The sequence below is a fragment of the Mesoplodon bidens genome (genome assembly GCF_964165515.1).
Source record: "Mesoplodon bidens genome assembly, chromosome: 13".
NCBI lineage: Eukaryota > Metazoa > Chordata > Mammalia > Artiodactyla > Ziphiidae > Mesoplodon > Mesoplodon bidens.
In genome coordinates, this window is record NC_138169.1 from 2,724,389 (window position 1) to 2,744,979 (window position 20,591).

The window sequence follows — 20,591 nt, forward strand, 5'->3', positions numbered from 1 at the left end:
AAAAAAAAAAAAAGGTTAATATAGACTTACAAGTAGGGCTTGCTCACTCCTGAAAGCACTTTCAAGTAAATCCCAACTTTTCCAATACTTTAAGAGTCTGTTTATAATACAAAGCACCTTATCCACAATTTTTTTCAAAACAAAAAATCCTCACAACCTATTTATGAGAATCAAACAAGATAAAATATAAAATCCTAATTTTTACCTATAAAATAAGTCAGTTAATAGCACTGTTAGAAATAAGACTCTAGATCTCCTAAATTCCTTCCCAAGTTTCACCTGGAAAGATAACAGTTAAAAAATAAAAGCTTCAAAAAATCGCAAAGTTATAATTTCACAAAGAAGACAAACCGCTGCATCCTGTCTTCTTCTCCTGCAGGTCAGAGGTAGTAAAGGCGGTTTGACAGCGACAGGCTGGGCTCTCTGTGAATGCTCTGGCCAACGAGGAAAGCCAGTTTGTGGGCGTACTGGCAAGGGGCAGGGACACGGATGACACCCTTCAGCAGGAAGAGAAAAGGTTCTGTTACTCTGAATCTAGCTCTCTAAATTGAAATCTCGGTATTAACTGTAAAAGCCTTAGACAACATAGCAATTCCATTTTGAAAAGTGAATCTCATTGATGTGAATAAACATCGATTAAAAAAATACTTACTGGCCAGTTATAATAGACATGACATAGCTTGTAAGTTAACCTCTGTATGTGGTCTGGCTTCAGGCCACTGCTGTCATAGATGACGTTATAATGTGTGGGAGAAACACTACCACTTCTCACTGCCTGGCTCACGATAAAAAAATCATACCTGGAATTACAAAAGAAAGAAACACATGGGTGTAAGGCTCATCTTTTTGAAAGCTAAAATTAAGATGATTCAAGTTTCTTACAGTGAAAAGATCCAGTACACTAAAATGTGACCTCATCTTCTCAAAATGTAATGTGCTTCCTTGAATTCAGAACTTGTTATTCATGAACCATTTTGGAATGCTTGTGTGTGAAAGAGGTTTAAGATACAACTATTATTTATATTTTTAAATATCTATCATTGATGCCTCGGGGCATTAACAAACATTTGACACGGCTGCTAATTATGACGGTGCCACTGTACCGGGTCACTGTTTCCACTCCACATCTGAGGGAGATGACTGAGCAGCAACAGGCTCTAGAATCAAGAACCAAGTAGTGCAAACGTAAAGGAACATCAGGTTTTTTGTTTGTTTGTTCATTTTTTTGGTACCAATTAAACATCAATCCAGAGATATTGTAATCTGACCTGATACAGATATTAAGAAATTAACTCTAATTTATTATGTCCATTGAAACTAGACAAATTTTAAAATCAGAATTGATCTACAACAGATTACTGTTATTTAGCAAAATGAGGGTTTCAGAAATGTTAAATGACTTGCCCAAAAGAACAGAGAAATCACAAAAGAGCTAGAATCAAACCCTCTGTTCCCAGTTTAAGCATGTTACTATGGTTCAAAGTGGACTTCTCCAAGTATCTGAGTAGCAACAGCAGCTGTTCAGTTTTAAAGAACATCTGGTAAAAAGTAATCAAATTGTTTTCATACTTTATAGTTCAACTTGGATTTTACCCCAAATTGTTAAAAAAAATTATGACTTTAGGTCAATGTTACACCTGAGCTTTGGTTATCAGAGTAGTAGTACTGTTAGAAGTATCATGAGGTCACTCTGAATCATTAAAGAGAATCCTTCAGGAAATGAAATTGTAGTATCTTAGTTACTATCTTAGCCATTCTGTCTTCCTCCTTCAATGATTTTCCCCAACAGGTTAGAAGCCTTCTGATAACTAACATCTGCCTGAGAGAAAGACACAATCCAAGGAAATGCACCTTGAAAGAAAGTTTCTATACATTGTCAGATAACAGGACTAAAGAGAACTAAAATCTGTATTATCATTTGTCTACATAAATTTAGTACAGTAATGCCTCATTTACCTAAGGTTCATACAGAAGCGTTCCACATTCAAAGTTTGCACCTAGGCTGACACTTTACCCTGATTAAAGTTGCCCTTTTTAAAAAGGGCTCCAAAAATTTATATGTGAAGACAGAATCATCACAGCTGTTCACTCCCATGAAGCGGGCATTAATGTGGACTGACCGATGACATGCCAGCGTGAACATGACCTGCTGCCTTGTACTCCATTCCCCACAAAGGGGTTTTCGAGGAACCAAATTTCATGACTTTACAGTCGAACCCTCGTGTGCTAATAAGATCATTACCGTGTGCCCCCGAATGTTCTAGGTGGCTTTCTTATGGCAGAGTGCAGCTCCTGGTTACATAAAAAGTGTTTGCTCAGAAGCCACTTTTCTACCTGAAACTGTGTTTCAGATGACACTTTCTGACCTGTGGGTAACTAAGTGCATTACAGATCTAAAAATTTTGATTGGAAAATAACAATCTATGGATGAGGTTACATATGTAAAAAAAAAAATGCAAAAGCAATCTAGAGCAGCTGTTCTTAAACTCAGTATGTATAACTAATACCACAAACAATAACCCGCTTCCCCCAGAGAGAAATGGCACAGAAGCCTCTGTTCGCCATTTCAGAGACTAAGTTAATAAATCATGGGCATTATTAGATCAAACTAATGAAAGACTTTAGTATTTATAAGAAATAAAGTATAAGAACTATCAAGTAAATGTGTTAAAGGTGATAAAGTACAGAGGCTATGCTAAAAAACAAAACAGAAACCTATCTTCATCTAATACAGAACTTACCATTCTGGTCTGGTAACCTCTACATCAATAACGGTTCCAGGAAGTGGATTTTGAAGTCTTCCTCCAGACTGAGCAAAAAATCTGGCGTTCACTCGTTTCTTCACCACAATGACCGTTAGTCTTGGGCTTAAGATGGTGATGAATGTAACTGCATTTAGTCAGTCATATTTTCAGGGCACTGAAACATTCATACATTCATACACTCCACTTAAAAGGAAACGCACATCCCTCTTGGGGCATACTAGCTATCCCAGTTGTGAAGGAGGATTCCACAGCTTGTAAGGGCGTGGAGTTAGGGCCAGGAAACTACTGCAAGTAGAAAATAAAATGGCATATTTGGGCCCTGTGACTCAAGGTCATGTAGATGTTTAATCATTAAACCAAGCAAACGACACACCTGTCTCACAAAAATGTTAAACCCAGCAGGTTTTTAAAGTTCACAGTTTGAAAGCCTTTTCAGTGGGCATTTTCTTCTATGTGGAAAGTAAGATATTAACTCTCAAATCTTGGACAGGTAAGCTAACTTGAGCAGTCTCGAAAGTCTAACTTCCTGCCTCTCAACGTGACTGGCTGACAACACACCGGGGTCTCTGTCTCTCCCGGCTCAGCCACTCAGCAGCCCGCCGCACAGCAGCACCAGAACACTGCCGTTTCCCCTCTCCCTCCCCAGCCCCATTCTGCAGGTGGTTTCCCATGTCAAGACTGAACTCCTCTGGCCTAGGGAGCTTTCAGCTCTGTGTCGCGTTAGAGCCACTGCCTCTACATGCCTTTTGGCTCTCCTGAGGGCAGCCCTGTAACTGCCAGTATGCACTCAGCCTGAATACCCTTTCTATCCATCTCTTAAAGGTTCATTTCACTTTCCCTGTCTGACACAGTCACACTGTGTACACACATCCGTTTGGGAATAAATGAACGAGAACACGCTAAGCACTTAGACCGGTGCTGGCATGTAATAACCCCCGATAAATATTAGGATTTTCAATTCCTCAAGTTTCCTGTGCTCTTTTTCCAGCTAGAACATTAGTTCCTTAAGAGCATAAATATACTTTATTCTACACACCGGGAAGCAGAGGGCTTCACATGCAGTGTGGACCTGGCTGGTAGTGTTTGACTTGGGTAGGCAGTTCACAACATACTGTCTAGACTGATGGTCGGAGAGATCCCCACATGGGAACTTCTGTTCAATCATAAACTTAGTGTGCTCCTTCATGGTAGAAGTAACCAAATATACAAGGGGCAGGAAGGTGATTCTACTTAAGTAAATGGAGGAACATTTTAGGAATATCACTATCTACCCATGTACAATAGACCTCTCACTGCCCAGCTACAGCAGATCTGGATATAACAGAGCCACAGTCTCAGGAATCAAAAGACAAAGTGGGGCTTCCCTGGTGGCGCAGTGGTTGAGAATCCGCCTGCTAATGCAGGGGACACTGGTTCGAGCCCTGGTCCGGGAAGATCCCACATGCCGCAGAGCAACTAAGCCCGTGCGCCACAACTACTGAGCCTCCGCTCTAGAGCATGCAAGCCACAACTACTGAAGCCCGCATGCCTGGAGCCCACGCTCCGCAACAAGAGAAGCCACCTCAATGAGAAGCCCGCGCACCGCAGCAAAGAGTAGCCCCCGCTTGCCGCAACTAAAGAAAGCCCGCGCACAGCAAAGAAGACCCAACACAGCCAAAAAAAAAAAAAAAAAAAAAAAGACAGAGTGGATTTTAGTCCTCTGACATCACAAGAAATGATTTAGCAAATGTGGTGACATAAAGACAAGTCACGAAAAAAGGTGCGGCTACAAGACGTCTGGTGGGAAGCACAGTTTACCGGTACCGGGCTGCAAGTGTCGGTTTCCCATCACTTCTGACGCAGAAACGGACTTCCTAAACTAAGGGAGAATAAAAGTCTGGTGGAGCCGTCAAAACGCCTTCCTACTTCCCTTCAGAATGAGTTCATCCCTCAGGAAGTTCTACTTTCTCTGACCTATACAGCCAGTGCTGGTCCTTGTCCTGAAAACTTACTGCCTCCTAAGAAAATTAAAACCCCAAAGGGTACTCTTCCACGCCCTGTTGACCACGTCTGGCATAACCCTATTCGAAGAAATAAGTTCAAATATCTGACTGACCATCCCGTTTCCCTAACGGGAGCTGGAAAGAGAAGCAGCGGATTAAAGCTCCACAATCAACTTGATGTACCCTGCATCTGTGGAATACATGAATAGACAATGAATCATCCCAAATTGAGGAGCCGTGTGGATGAAAGGTTCTTGGTGCTGCAGCCAGGAGTCACTGCTGTGCCTCTGAGGTGGGAGAGCCAACTTCAGGACACTGGTCCACAAGAGACCTCCCAGCTCCACATAATATCAAACGGCGAAAATCTTCCAGAGATCTCCATCTCAACACCAGCACCCAGCTTCACGCAACGACCAGCAAGCTACAGTGCTGGACACCCTATGCCAAACAACTAGCAAGACAGGAACACAACGCCACCCATTAGCAGAGAGGCTGCCTAAAATCATAAAAAGTCCACAGACACCCCAAAACACACCACCACATGTAGACCTGCCCACCAAAAAGACAAGATCCAGCCTCATCCACCAGAACACAGGCACTAGTCCCCTCCACCAGGAAGCCTACACAACCCACTGAAACAACCTTAGCCACTGGGGACAGACACCAAAAACAACGGGAACTACAAACCTGCAGCCTGCAAAAAAGGGACCCCAAACACAGTAAGATAAGCAAAATGAGAAGACAGAAAAACACACAGCAGGAGAAGGAGCAAGATAAAAACCCAACAGACCTAACAAATGAAGAGGAAATAGGCAGTCTACCTGAAAAAGAATTCAGAATAATGATAGTAAAGATGATCCAAAATCTTGGAAATAGAATAGACAAAATGCAAGAAACAGTTAACAAGGACCTAGAAGAATGAAAGATGAATCAAGCAATGATTAGAAACACAATAAATGAAATTAAAAATAATCTAGATGGGATCAATAGCAGAATAACTGTGGCAGAAGAATGGATAAGTGACATGGAAGATAAAATAGTGGAAATAACTACTGCAGAGCAGAAGAAAGAAAAAAGAATGAGAAGAACTGAGGACAGTCTCAGAGACCTCTGGGACAACATTAAACGCACCAACATTCGAATTATAGGGGTTCCAGAAGAAGAAGAGAAAAAGAAAGGGACTGAGAAAATATCTGAAGAGATTACAGTTGAAAACTTCCCTAATATGGGAGAGGAAATAGTTAATCAAGTCCAGGAGGCACAGAGAGTCCCATACAGGATAAATCCAAGGAGAAATACGCCAAGACACATATTAATCAAATTGTCAAAAATTAAATACAAAGAAAACATATTAAAAGCAGCAAGGGAAAAACAACAAATAACACACAAGGGAACCCCCATAAGGTTAACAGCTGATCTTTCAGCAGAAACTCTGCAAGCCAGAAGGGACTGGCAGGACATATTTAAAGTGATGAAGGAGAAAAACCTGCAACCAAGATTACTCTACCCAGCAAGGATCTCATTCAGAGTTGATGGAGAAATTAAAACGTTTACAGACAAGCAAAAGCTGAGAGAGTTCAGCACCACCAAACCAGCTTTACAACAAATGCTAAAGGAACTTCTCTAGGCAAGAAACACAACAGAAGGAAAAGACCTACAATAACGAACCCAAAACAATTAAGAAAATGGGAATAGGAACATCCATATCGATAATTACCTTAAATGTAAATGGACTAAATGCTCCCACCAAAAGACACAGATTGGCTGAATGGATACAAAAACAAGACCCATATATATGCTGTCTATAAGAGACCCACTTCAAACCTAGAGATACATACAGACTGAAAGTAAGGGCATGGAAAAAGATATTCCATGCAAATGGAAACCAAAAGAAAGCTGGAGTAGCAATTCTCATATCAGACAAAATAGACTTTAAAATAAAGACTACTAGAAGAGACAAAGAAGGACACTACATAATGATCAAGGGATTGATCCAAGAAGAAGATATGACAATTGTAAATATTTATGCACCCAACATAGGAGCACCTCAATTCATAAGGCAAATACTAACAGCCATAAAAGGAGAAATCGACAGTAACACATTCATAGTAGGGGACTTTCGCACCCCACTTTCACCAATGGACAGATCATCCAAAATGAAAATAAATAAGGAAACACAAGCTTTAAATGATACATTAAACAAGATGGACTTAATTGATATTTATAGGACATTCCATCCAAAAACAACAGAATACACATTTTTCTCAAGTGCTCATGGAACATTCTCCAGGATAGATCATATCTTGGGTCACAAATCAAGCCTTGGTAAATTTAAGAAAATTGAAATTGTATCAAGTATCTTTTTGGACCACAACGCTATGAGACTAGATATCAATTACAGGAAAAGAGCTGTAAAAAATACAAACACATGGAGGCTAAACAATACACTACTTAATAACGAAGTGATCACTGTAGAAATCAAAGAGGAAATCAAAAAATACCTAGAAACAAATGACAATGGAGACATGACGACCCAAAACCTATGGGATGCAGCAAAAGCAGTTCTACGAGGGAAGTTTATAGCAATACAATCCCACCTTAAGAAACAGGAAACATCTCGAATAAACAACCTAACCTTGCACCTAAAGCAATTAGAGAAAGAAGAACAAAAACATCCCAAAGTTAGCAGAAAGAAAGAAATCATAAAGATCAGATCAGAAATAAATGAAAAAGAAATGAAGGAAACGATAGCAAAGAACAATAAAACTAAAAGCTGGTTCTTTGAGAAGATAAACAAAATTGATAAACCATTAGCCAGACTCATCAAGAAAAAAAGGGAGAAGACTCAAATCAATAGAATTAGAAATGAAAAAGGAGAAGTAACAGCTGACACTGCAGAAATACAAAGGATCATGAGAGATTACTACAAGCAACTATATGCCAATACTATGGACAACCTGGAAGAAATGGACAAATTCTTAGAAATGCACAACCTGCCAAGACTGACTCAGGAAGAAATAGGAAATATGAATAGACCAATCACAAGCACTGAAATTGAAACTGTGATTAAAAATCTTCCAATAAACAAAAGCCCAGGACCAGATGGCTTCACAGGCGAATTCTATCAAACATTTAGAGAAGAGCTAACACCTATCCTTCTCAAAGTCTTCCAAAATATAGCAGAGGGAGGAACACTCCCAAACTTATTCTACAAGGCCACCGTCACCTTGATACCAAAACCAGACAAGGATGTCACAAAGAAAGAAAACTACAGGCCAATATCACTGATGAACATAGATGCAAAAATCCTCAACAAAATACTAGCAAACAGAATCCAACAGCACATTAAAAGGATCATACACCATGATCAAGTGGGGTTTATTCCAGGAATGCAAGGATTCTTCAATATACGCAAATCAATCAACGTGATACACCATATTAACAAATTGAAGGAGAAAAACCATATGATCATCTCAATAGATGCAGAGAAAGCTTTCGACAAAATTCAACACCCATTTATGATAAAAACCCTGCAGAAAGTAGGCATAGAGGGAACTTTCCTCAACATAATAAAGGCCATATATGACAAACCCACAGCCAACATCGTCCTCAATGGTGAAAAACTGAAACCATTTCCACTAAGATAAGGAACAAGACAAGGTTGCCCACTCTCACCACTCTTATTCAACATAGTTTTGGAAGTTGTAGCCACAGCAATCAGAGAAGAAAAGGAAATAAAAGGAATCCAAATTGGAAAAGAAGAAGTAAAGCTGTCACTGTTTGCAGATGACATGATACTATACATAGAGAATCCTAAAGATGCTACCAGAAAACTACTAGAGCTAATCAATGAATTTGGTAAAGTAGCAGGATACAAAATTAATGCACAGAAATCTCTGGCATTCCTATATACTAATGATGAAAAATCTGAAAGTGAAATCAAGAAAACACTCCCATTTACCACTGCAACAAAAAGAATAAAATATCTAGGAATAAACCTACCTAAGGAGACAAAAGACCTGTATGCAGAAAATTATAAGACACTGATGAAAGAAATTAAAGATGATACAAATAGATGGAGAGATGTACCATGTTCTTGGATTGGAAGAATCAACATTGTGAAAATGACTCTACTACCCAAAGCAATCTACAGATTCAATGGAATCCCTATCAAACTACCACTGGCATTTTTCACAGAACTAGAACAAAAAATTTCACAATTTGTATGGAAACACAAAAGACCCCAAATAGCCAAAGCAATCTTGAGAACGAAAAATGGAGCTGGAGGAATCAGGCTCCTGGACTTCAGACTATACTACAAAGCTACAGTAATCAAGACAGTATGGTACTGGCACAAAAACAGAAAGATAGATCAATGGAACAGGATAGAAAGCCCAGAGATAAACCCACACACATATGGTCACCTTATCTTTGATAAAGGAGGCAGGAATGTACAATGGAGAAAGGACAGCCTCTTCAATAAGTGGTGCTGGGAAAACTGGACAGGGACATGTAAAAGTATGAGATTAGATCACTCCCTAACACCATACACAAAAATAAGCTCAAAATGGATTAAAGACCTAAATGTAAGGCCAGACACTCTCAAACTCTTAGAGGAAAACATAGGCAGAACACTCTATGACATAAATCACAGCAAGATCCTTTTGGACCCACCTCCTAGAGAAATGGAAATAAAGACAAAACTAAACACATGGGACCTAATGAAACTTAAAAGCTTTTGCACAGCAAAGGAAACCATAAACAAGACCAAAAGACAACCCTCAGAATGGGGGAAAATATTTGCAAATGAAGCAACTGACAATGGATTAATCTCCAAAATTTATAAGCAGCTCATGCAGCTCAATAACAGAAAAACAAATGACCCAATCCAAAAATGGGCAGAAGACCTAAATAGACATTTCTCCACAGAAGATATACAGACTGCCAACAAACACATGAAAGAATGCTCAACATCTTTAATCATTAGAGAAATGCACATCAAAACTACAATGAGATATCATCTCACACCAGTCAGAATGGCCATCATCAAAAAATCTAGAAACAATAAATGCTGGAGAGGGTGTGGAAAAAAGGGAACACTCTTGCACTGCTGGTGAGAATGTGAACTGGTACAGCCACTATGGAGAACAGTATGGAGGTTTCTTAAAAAACTACAAATAGAACTACCATATGACCCAGAAATCCCACTACTGGGCATATACCCTGAGAAAACCATAATTCAAAAAGAGTCACGTACCAAAATGTTCATTGCAGCTCTATTTACAATAGCCCGGAGATGGAAACAACCTAAGTGTCCATCATCGGATGAATGGATAAAGAAGATGTGGCACATATATACAATGGAATATTACTCAGCCATAAAAAGAAACGAAATTGAGCTATTTGTAATGAGGTGGGTAGACCTAGAGTCTGTCATACAGAGTGAAGTAAGTCAGAAAGAGAAAAACGAATACCGTATGCTAACACATATATATGGAATTTAAGAAGAAAAAAAAATGTCATGAAGAACCTAGGGGTAAGACAGGAATAAAGACACAGACCTACTAGAGAATGGACTTGAGGATATGGGGAGGGGGAAGGGTAAGCTGTGACAAAGCAAAAGAGAGGCATGGAAATATATACACTACCAAATGTAAGGTAGATAGCTAGTGGGAAGCAGCTGCATAGCACAGGGAGATCAGCTCGGTGCTTTGTGACCGCCTGGAGGGGTGGGATAGGGAGGGTGGGAGGGAGACGCAAGAGGGAGGGGATATGGGCACATATGTATATGTATAACTGATTCATTTTGTTATAAAGCAGAAACTAACACACCATTGTTAAGCAATTATACTCCAATAAAGATGTAAAAAAAAAAGAAAAAAAAAAGAAATAAAGGATTTCTGTTCAAGCCAAAAAAAAAATAATAATTAGTAGTTATGAGATGTCTGAAGTACTTTGAAAAAATAATTAGCTATATCTGAATGCAGCAATAAACTGACATTAAAGTTTTAATGTCAAAAAAAGACGTCACAGGGCTTCCCTGGTGGCGCAGTGGTTGAGAGTCCGCCTGCCGATGCAGGGGACACGGGTTCGTGCCCTGGTCTGGGAAGATCCCACATGCCTCGGAGCAGCTGGGCTCGTGAGCCATGGCCGTTGAGCCTGCGCGTCCGGAGCCTGTGCTCCGCAACGGGGAGAGGCCACAACAGTGAGAGGCCCGCCTACCACAAAAAAAAAAAAAAAAAAAAAAAAAAAAAAAAGACGTCACAAGTATGCTAAAGTGACTTTTTGATTTGTTCTTACACCAAACATTCTAAATCAACTAATCCATGACGCATCTTTATAAAAAGTTCACATCAACATTTCAATTAAAAAACAAATAGGATAAAACAAAAAGGATAAAAAACAAAAAGGATAACTACAAACATTACAGTCCAAACTCTGCATTTCTTCAAAGTGAGGAATAATTCTTGGATATTATTTTACTTTATATACAACGCCAAACTTGTTTCTAGATGAATTACCTACTATTTATTGAGTGCTTACTGGGTACTGTGTGAAATACATTAAACACTCTGACTTATTCCTTTCATCAGCCTTGGTTAAGTTGCCTCCCCTGTTTCACAGATGAAGGCAAAGCTGGGATTAACCCGACTATGATTTTAAGATATGTGCCTCCTGATCACTAATCTTTGCAGCCGCCAAACAACAGCACAATTCACGACGTGAAATCTTCTTCATGCAATGGTCTGTTATACACTAGTCCAAGCAATCAATTTAAATCCTCCTTCCCTGAAACATGTGTTCCTATTCGCCAACGGGAAGCTGAGCAGGAAATCCCACCGGCCTCCTCAGGCCCAGCTCCACCCCCTTGTAGAGGAGGACCCTGTTCACAGATACTCACTTATAGGGCTCGAGTCTCCTCTTTGAGAACTATTTCTGCCAGTCCTTCTGGGAGCCAACCCAAAGGGCTCCAAAGACTCAAAGAACCAGAGATGCAGGCCCCAGCAGGGACAACAGTGTTATGTTCCCAGCATCCCAAACATTCAGCCTAAGGAAACAAGATGAACTTGCACTATTACCTCTATGCTTCACCTCTTGAAATTTTCTTTTTCTCTAGATATGAGAAAGAAAGCAGCTAAGACTAGAAAATTCTGAGTGCTGAAGTAGTAAACAACTAAAAACAATACCTAAGAAAGCAGCGGTCCATCTGAGCCCTTCCCCTACTCCCTTCCACCACATCACCCCTCTCCATAAGGACCGAAAATCTAAGGGAGAAAACACAAGTTAAGGCTTACAAAACTTCAGAAGCCAAACTAAAATAAATACCATTATTTTAATGAGAAAATACAAGCACTGGGAATTTTAAGAGGACAGGAAAGAACATTAACCTTCATTTACAAAATATTAAAAAATGCCTATTAGCATTTTAATCTGAAACGCAATTACTTCAAAAGAGATAAAAAAACACCCCCGACACGCTCTGAGAACTTACTAGCATAATGATCTCATTTTAAGAAATGTGTAGAATCAACACTTAGAAGGGGTCTTTCAGAATCTGGCCAAAGAAGACTTGGAAGCACCCTCCAATTTAGCTAGAAATAAGCTCTTAATGCTCATCCCATGGGCCTATAAGTCACAGCGAGCCCAGGTACAGTCAAATGACTTTCAAAATCCCTCAATTTTTATAATGATAACAAATACCGGCTGAAAAAGTCTGGCAAAAATAATCAGTGTTTAAATATGCACGTGCAAGCACATATAAACAGGTCTCCTGGATTTTCTAAGTACCCTTAAAAATCAAATCCACAAATCTTTAATACATTATGCGCTAAGCTCTTACTAAACAGTCCCTGATCTGGACTTCCTTACAATCTGATAAAGAAAATAGCAAAAGTTAAACAACGTAACTTATTAAAACAGCCATCTTGAGATGGTATGCAATGTACTGCCAAATAGCACGAGCAATGACCTCTGCAGGAGAGCAGAGGAAGGCGAAACCCAGTACAGCTTTCAAAGGAGACCGCGGGCAGCGTTCAGTTACGAGGAGCACTAACTCCCCTGGGTTGTGCAGACCGCCTAAAAGGGCGAAGTAGAGCCATCTCCCCTATGACACCAAACACAGGCCAAGCATCTTACCCACCAAGCACCAGTCCAGCTCAGTTCACACAGAAATCGAACAAGTATTTACAGTACAATGAGGTAGAAAAAAAAGTTAAGACTATCTGGAATACATATTCCACTAACCAATTCTGTGGATGCCTACAGACGTACTGGGATAATCAGACCCTCGTACTTCAAGGCTCTAAGGAGAGAAAGGCGGCAGCAGACGATCGGTAAAGGCATCTCCATGCGTCATTCCTTGAAGGAGCTCCCGCTCTACATTTCCAGCCTGCCCCTCCTCCACGAAAAATTCTCCACAAGACAGCCCCCCAACCCAAACCTCTTCCATTACCTCAAGCCTGACCGCACCTGTAAGGTTAGATTCTCACCGGTTCACCCTGTGACATTATTTTCAAAAATACAAAAGTGTAATTTTATAAAGAGAAAATGATTACATTTCGCATGCTTACTTGTAACCTCTACCAACAGATTTTAGGCAATCCAGAAACTGTGGTACTTCATAGTTCACCAATGTGTTAAGCTGACCGTCTCCTACACCATCCCGATACACGATAATTCGACTAGGCAAGTATTCGTTGCAGCTATTCCAAGCCCTCAGAGCAGCTGAAAGAAAGCCAGACAAGTGTTAACTACATTAACACAGAACAAAAATGTGCTTCTACCAAATTCTGGGCACAGGTTTTTTTCAGAAACATAGCTTTAAGACAATTTCTTGAAGACTCTAGTTCAGAGGCCAGACGGAAACCACAACAGGAGACTCACCTTGCAAGCAGACTTTGAGCCCATCTACTAGCTCTTGCCCTCTATCTTGAAATACACAGCGAGAGAACCAGCTATTCAGAGAAAAAACATGGCAGCGGTGAGAACGCAACTGTCTGGAAGTTTTTCACTTTTGAATCATTCTATATCTATGTTACCCTTAGCCATTCATGTTCTTTAACTTCCTTTCTGAAATCTTAAGCAGAAGGGACAAGATACAGGAAATCTTCATAAAGTTTTCTTTCATTATAAATCGGTCCCATAATTCCATCACTGAGAAGAAAATAAAATTTAAGCCAGAGATGCCTCCTAGGTTTACACCTCAAAACACACAGAACGGGCTTCCCTGGTGGTGCAGTGGTTGAGAAGCTGCCTGCTAATGCAGGGGACACGGGTTCGAGCCCTGGTCTGGGAAGATCCCACATGCCGCGGAGCAACTAGGCCCGTGAGCCACAGCTACTGAGCCTGCACGCCTGGAGCCTGTGCTCCACAACAAGAGAGGCCGTGACAGTGAGAGGCCCGCACACCGCGATGAAGAGTGGCCCCCGCTCTCCGCAACTAGAGAAAGCCCTCACACAGAAACGAAGACCCAACACAGCCAAAAATAAATAAATAAACAAATGTGGGTTTTTTAAAAAAAGGAATATTATAAAAAAAACACACAGAAGCACACTCTTACTACTATACTCTTGATAAAAGATACTTTTCTAAAAGATAAAACACCCTGAAATGTGCCCATTAGTAACGCTAACACATCAATGCTTCAATTTTCATTCTTCCTATTCTTGGCAATTCTATTAGTTCTGAGAAAAGCACTGAAAAATAATTTCACTATGTCGAAATACAAGTGACTGGGTAAACTCAAGTGGGTTTTCCAAAATAAAGTTAACATGACAACTTGAAATTACATTCAGTGCTCAATAAAGTTATTACAGAAGTTTTTAGAGACACAGTCACATTTAAAGAGATGCATCCTCCCCACAAATACAAATAATAAAATAACCTGAAACGCAATCTGACCACTACATCAGGTTAAGGGCCAGTGAAGGACATTAAAAATGGTAGGGTAGCTAATAGCTGGTTTCCTTTTCTAACTTTTCTCTTTTACTGGACCTAACGTAAGAGAAATCAAGGTAAAGAATTAACACGACCCCTGTCCTCCCCAGACACTGGCCCCTGGACTCGTGGCCTGTGTTGCCTATGTCTAGCAGTTAATCTGCGGCTACCAAAGCCCACTCACCGGGTCATCCCTTCATTGATGCTTGCTACAAAGCCTGCAATTGACCTCCGTCCAGCTGTGGTGTCATGGTAACAATCAATGCCAACTATCATGGCTAGCTTTAGCTTCAACAAAAACATCGTAATGTTAGATACAACAGAATATCAGCAGTATTTAAAAAATCCATTTTTCTTAAATAACAATGAAAACTTTTATCCACCAATTAAATTAAACTTACAGGCATACCAACCCTCCAAAGCTCTCCTCCCATCTTGCAGTTCATCTGCAGGGCGATCTTTGTAGCAATGGCCATGACAGTCTGTTGTCTGCCTAAGGTTCGGGCCAACACACACTGACTTGGAGTAGGGCAATCTGTACATAAGTATTTTTTAATAGCATCATATTTGTCCTTCCGACTGCATGACAACAGACAAACAACCTAAAAACGAACAAAATGCCCTCATTACAAAGAATTAGGAAACTGATAATTAAGTTCAAGGAAGAAGACAGGAAACCAAACCCACAAAATCATTTACTTTACTATTCATCTCTGCCATGTAGCTAGTAAGTATGACATTAACTTCTAGCTAATGCTCATTACATTCGACTATAGGTAACAGATACTAACAAAGAAAGCATGTTAAGCAAATAATTCAAAACTTGAGAACATAGTTAAAAATGCTCTTTTGCCAGCTTGGAATACTTGAGAGGTAGGGAATAGGGCAAAACAAGTTAGTGATAACCTATAGGTGGACAAATAAAAGATTTTCTAAAATGCTCATAATTTTCTTACTCATGACCCACCTAGAATCATGGCTTTTAAACTCTTAAAGCTCTGGCTTGAGAATATGATCAAACTATGAAGTTTCCTAGGAAGTCTATGGGCACTGCTGGGGAAGCTGAAGTACCTGATCTAAGCAGACCCCTGCCCCAAATGGGAAGATGTTAGTCAAAGGGCACAAACTTCCAGCTAAAAGCTAAGTTCTGAGGATCTACTGTACAGCATGGTGATCACAGTTAGCAGTACTGTATTATATACTTGAAAGTTGCTAAGAAAGTGGATCTTGACCGTTATCACCACATACACAAAAAGAATTGTAATTATGTGAGGTGATGGAGGTGTAAACTAACCCTGTGTGGTCATCATTTCACAATGCATACACGTATCAAGTCATCACACTGTACACTTAAAACTCACACAACGTTACATGTCAAGTACATCGCAAAACAGCTGGAAAATCAACCAACCAACCAAGCCACCGACACCTGCCCAAATTTTGAGGATTCAAGTTTAAGTTTGGGAGCTGAATCCAGCTCTTTAACTCATTGCTGTATTCTCCAGTTTATATTCTCAGATTCTTATCTTTCTTTCCATGGCCCCCAATAAAATCGTTTTCCTACCCCAGGTGTCTCTATTATTCCAGACAACCTGATAGTAATTTGCCTGTGGCATTTAAGTATGAGATAAAGGACTAAAAGGAATCCATTAGAAGAAGCCAATTCATTTCTTGGGTTTAGAGCAACACAGATAGGCTGTTTATCATTAAATTTGTCTTTGCCGCCTCATTCATTATACTTAAGTGTAACTACAGATACCCTAACTACACTGTGTGTGCTGAACAGCTAGGTACTCTTTTTTTACTCTTGTGCCTTTTCTCCCCCCAGATTTTCTAGAGTAATTAAAGCGTGTGAGTCCGGGTAAATTTAAGATGGCTTTGTTGTTCTCCACCCCTTGCTCACTGTTCACAGTGTACAACAACAAGCTCCTAGGCGCACGAGTAAAGCCGCATGAACTCAGCTATCTTAGGTAGGTCAAGTACGTATTTCGTGACCGGTTTGGGAACCTAATTATCACATTTACAACAACGGACTCAAGTTCTAAGATTTACAGCAACGGATTCCAGGCCAACTGCCTCCACGTCAAGCAGCTCCTTACTATCTGGGTGTCTGCTGTGACTTTCTGCTGTAAGACTCTTAAATAGGCTTCAGTCCTGTCGTCCACTTCAATCCTGGAACAGAAATACGTAATCCAACATTCAGAAAATGGAACAACAACTGTACTGTGCGGTAAAAGGCTCCTACAGATTACAACACACAAAACACTTCTGTACAAAACGTGAAATAAAACACCAGGCGCAGCCATGCAGTCGAAAGGCTGCTTCTGACTCGCAGCAGCACAAGTCTGAGCGACAGTCCTGCCCGTCCTCCCTCCAACCTTAGTGACTCAGATACATTTCTGCGTCCACCTTACAGGGAACTGTATCAGACCTTTAAGGTCATCTCATGTTTTTGATAGTTTTATTAACAGTTTGAGTTCCCATACCCTCCAAATGACTGCTAATCAATTTTCAGAGTAGAACTGACCTGATGAACTTACATTACTGCTTTTTTCATCTGTATGCCCATGGCTGGTGTAACTTTAAATAGATTTTGTATCAGCACATTGGCTGCTTCATAATCTCTCCGACTGTAGATCAGTAGCCAGTTATCTAGTGGCTTAACACTAATTAACGGTGCCCCTCTTGTTTCCTTTGACCAATCTGCAAACTGTGGCCTGTAATCGAACTGGAAGGAAGTTCAGAGGCACTGTAAATTCCATTGTAAGTTCTCGGTGATAAAGCCAGAAAGTCTTCAGTAATTCTACCATGGCATATTCTAAACCTCAGAGTACTACTCTTAAATTTGAACTGCAGTGACGGACGAAATGCCCTTAGTGAGGGGAAAAAAGATACAAAAATGTATCCAAAGGGTTATGTCAATTTTATTTAAAATACATTCATATTAACGGCTGCCACTCAAGTGCCTACCTGTCTGCACCAACTACTCTAAGTATCTCAAGTTGCGGTCTTCTTAATCTTTCTAAACTCTTACAAGGATAAGTGTTATTTCCCTCATGATAAAGATATAAAAAAAATAAGGCCTTATAAGTTAAGCACCTTTATGACTGAGGTGTCAGATACTGAAAGCAAGCTGTGAAAACATCTGACGGCAAGGCAGAAAGCTAACAGACTCCAAGCACAGCGACCCTGGAAACATTTACCACAGAGGGAAAAAACCCAGTGCTTTCTACATGTCCTACTCACCTCCGCAACAACGCTTATACAGGAGTATATATTAACTACAAAGGGTAATAAAAACAACTGAAATTAAAGTATTAAGCTACATGATTAGGCTGTTATTCATAGAACATTTAGAAGACAGAAGAGCACAGCTTTTTACAAAAGGATTTTTAAAATTTTGGCACTTGTAGTGCTTCAGTTACACAAAAACATATTTTTTGAATACCTGCCTTCCTTTTCTGAATATATAAAAGACATCACAATATTTAATATAGATCCCTAACAAACAAGTGGTCCACACAAAAATGAAACCAAATAAATTGGGAGCTTTCCCTGTAAAAGATCACTTCAGTGGCAGACGAAATATCAACCCATTCAGATACTTAGACTTCTACTATACCTTAATTTAAGTAACTTAGCTTATTTAAAAAAATTAAGCCACCTTTTAGCTACGTCTCACAGACGGCCTGAGGAGCAAGCTGCAGGCTTCGCCCCCTCTGTGCTCACATCAGTCGACAGTGGAGGTACTCGGTGGGGAGAGGGCTGCCCTGGCGTGGAAGTAGGGTATGTATCCCTGCTTGCTCTACTGGGAGTCTAACCCAAATCTAAGTGGACGGACAACTTGAAGAACGGCCTTACCGTTCTTCCACCCTGATAAACCTTCTCTGCTTGCAGGATTCTTCCCGAGAAGGACAGAAACTTGGAGTCGAAGCCCAAACCCCAGTCTCGAAGCTCCCTCTGCACGTTTTCGTCTCTGTGAATGTAACATATTGACATAATGCCGCTAAATGTAAAGAAACAGAACAAAAACTAGTGCACATGTGCAAACAGAGACCCACTGCGGCCTGCAACACATTTCTCTCAGGACTAAAACCCTACCGAGAGTGCTAGGAAAGCCAGACGTACAATCTATTTTTCTCTCATCACAGCTCTGTTTCCCTTCATGATATCCTTTCATTTAAAATTCCTGATGCCCAAACTATCTCCTCCTCAAAGTAAACAAAATGTTATAACAAAGAGAAAAACATAGACTTGTCCCAAACCATTTTGCTTTCTATTCTTTTTCTAACAGAAGAATTAGAAATACCACAGGCTACAAGGTTTAATTATTCCCTGACAAACAGTAGCCTCACTTAGAAACATGAAGAACCCACCCTGAATACGGCAAATACAAAGCGAAACACAATTACCTTCTGTCACTCCTCCAAACCCACGAAAATAAAGAACTGAAGCCATACCCCAGTGCAGCAGAGATGACTTACTTATGAATGTAATCAATCAGTCTTCCTACTTCACGCAGCCTTTGTTCTGGAGTTAGTCTTGTATGAAGAGCCAGGTCTTTCATCACATTAAAATCATTACGCATTTTATCAGTTAGACCTTTAAACAGAATGTTTAAAGGGATACACGGTTAAAGAAACAGGAATCGTGTCTAAGTGTCTGGAGTGTCAGGTGGTGGTGAGTGAAAGAATTCTGAGGAGACAAAGTAGCTTTAAGGGCTTTTGGGGGACAGAGGGTGTGGAGGCATGTGTAGTGACTTCTAGAACAGACGGGGAAAGGAAGCTGCGTGGTTTCATTCCCCAGTAGAGAAGAGTCAGCGGTACCTGTGAGGTAGCAGAGCTCAGGGATGAGCAGCGTAGGGCTGGGTACTGCGCCTCCAGGGCCTCTCTTTCTCTTCGGCTGACTGACCAAAACTGGCTGTTTCAAGTCGGTGATTTCTTGGTTATATTGCTATTCAAGGGAAGAAAGTATCACTGTTCACAGTAAATGCCTTTAGTCACATGTCATTTTGTAATGGACAATAAAAGTTTTTTTTAATTAAGAATTAAAACATCTCCACTAAGCATACAGGACGGTGATACCATCATGGCCATTTCAAGAGTCCTGGTCTCTCAAGAGACTACGGTACCTGCCCGTTCCTTCTTCCTATCGTACAGTTAAGGTCCTGGCCACCTACCATCATGAATTAAGAGACCATGAATTCTAGCTTGTCACTGACTTTGTCCTACATTCAACTCTTTACCAACCACCCACAGAAAAGCCTTCATCGCAGACAAGAAATGTCCGAGTAGAACATGCCTATCTGACCTCTGCTCCATTTACCTATACTACTTATTTATCACACTACTTTATTACGGGTCTATTGACAGTCACCCTGCTTACACGTCATTCACTTGGGTACACACACAGGTAGAAACGTGGTAGTAACTTCAGAAGTGTTCCTATTCTCTGTTTCACCAAAGGGCTTTCAATGCAGTTCTTAATTACAGAGCTGTGGGATTTCCCGCCAGTTCTTTTAACATTTTCCCCTACATATGAAAAACTAGAACCTTCATTTGTCCAATGCTACTGTTAAACCTTTTCTTTTTAAAAGTGATTGACCATGATCTTCCCTTCCAAAGGCCCCTCTCGCCCACTGAGTGTTTCCTAGATATTATCTTCAATATACAAGAACTAAGCCATCACTTATTACTAAAACTCCATTTCTGCTAGGAAGTTCTAAGAATACCTTGATTCTTTCAAATATTTCAAGCCCACCCCTTTTGATTAATTAGATCTACTAGACACCTTTATCCCTGGTTGTGACAGAAATCTTCCCTGAGGAAGTAACCTAAGCTGAGATGTCAGCCTAAGAGCAAGCGTCAAGCATGCAGAGGGAGCCCCGTGGTTGGATAAGGCGGCTGGG

General features: G+C 40.4%; 1 protein-coding gene across 1 annotated transcript in view; it reads right to left on the reverse strand.

Moving 5' to 3' along the window:
• Window positions 1–380: 380 nt before the first annotated feature.
• PIWIL1 (piwi like RNA-mediated gene silencing 1) overlaps window positions 381–20,591 on the reverse strand; it is a gene marked incomplete at both ends in the record, with an annotated part of 33,509 nt that continues 13,298 nt past the window's right edge. Inside the window, 12 exons of the mRNA XM_081251886.1 lie at window positions 381–497; window positions 653–800; window positions 2,742–2,867; window positions 13,318–13,471; window positions 13,631–13,701; window positions 14,868–14,971; window positions 15,085–15,285; window positions 16,783–16,855; window positions 17,224–17,411; window positions 18,545–18,659; window positions 19,168–19,285; window positions 19,510–19,636. Coding sequence (XP_081108012.1) covers window positions 381–497; window positions 653–800; window positions 2,742–2,867; window positions 13,318–13,471; window positions 13,631–13,701; window positions 14,868–14,971; window positions 15,085–15,285; window positions 16,783–16,855; window positions 17,224–17,411; window positions 18,545–18,659; window positions 19,168–19,285; window positions 19,510–19,636 — 1,542 coding nt within the window. The remainder of the gene's footprint in view (window positions 498–652; window positions 801–2,741; window positions 2,868–13,317; window positions 13,472–13,630; window positions 13,702–14,867; window positions 14,972–15,084; window positions 15,286–16,782; window positions 16,856–17,223; window positions 17,412–18,544; window positions 18,660–19,167; window positions 19,286–19,509; window positions 19,637–20,591) is intronic.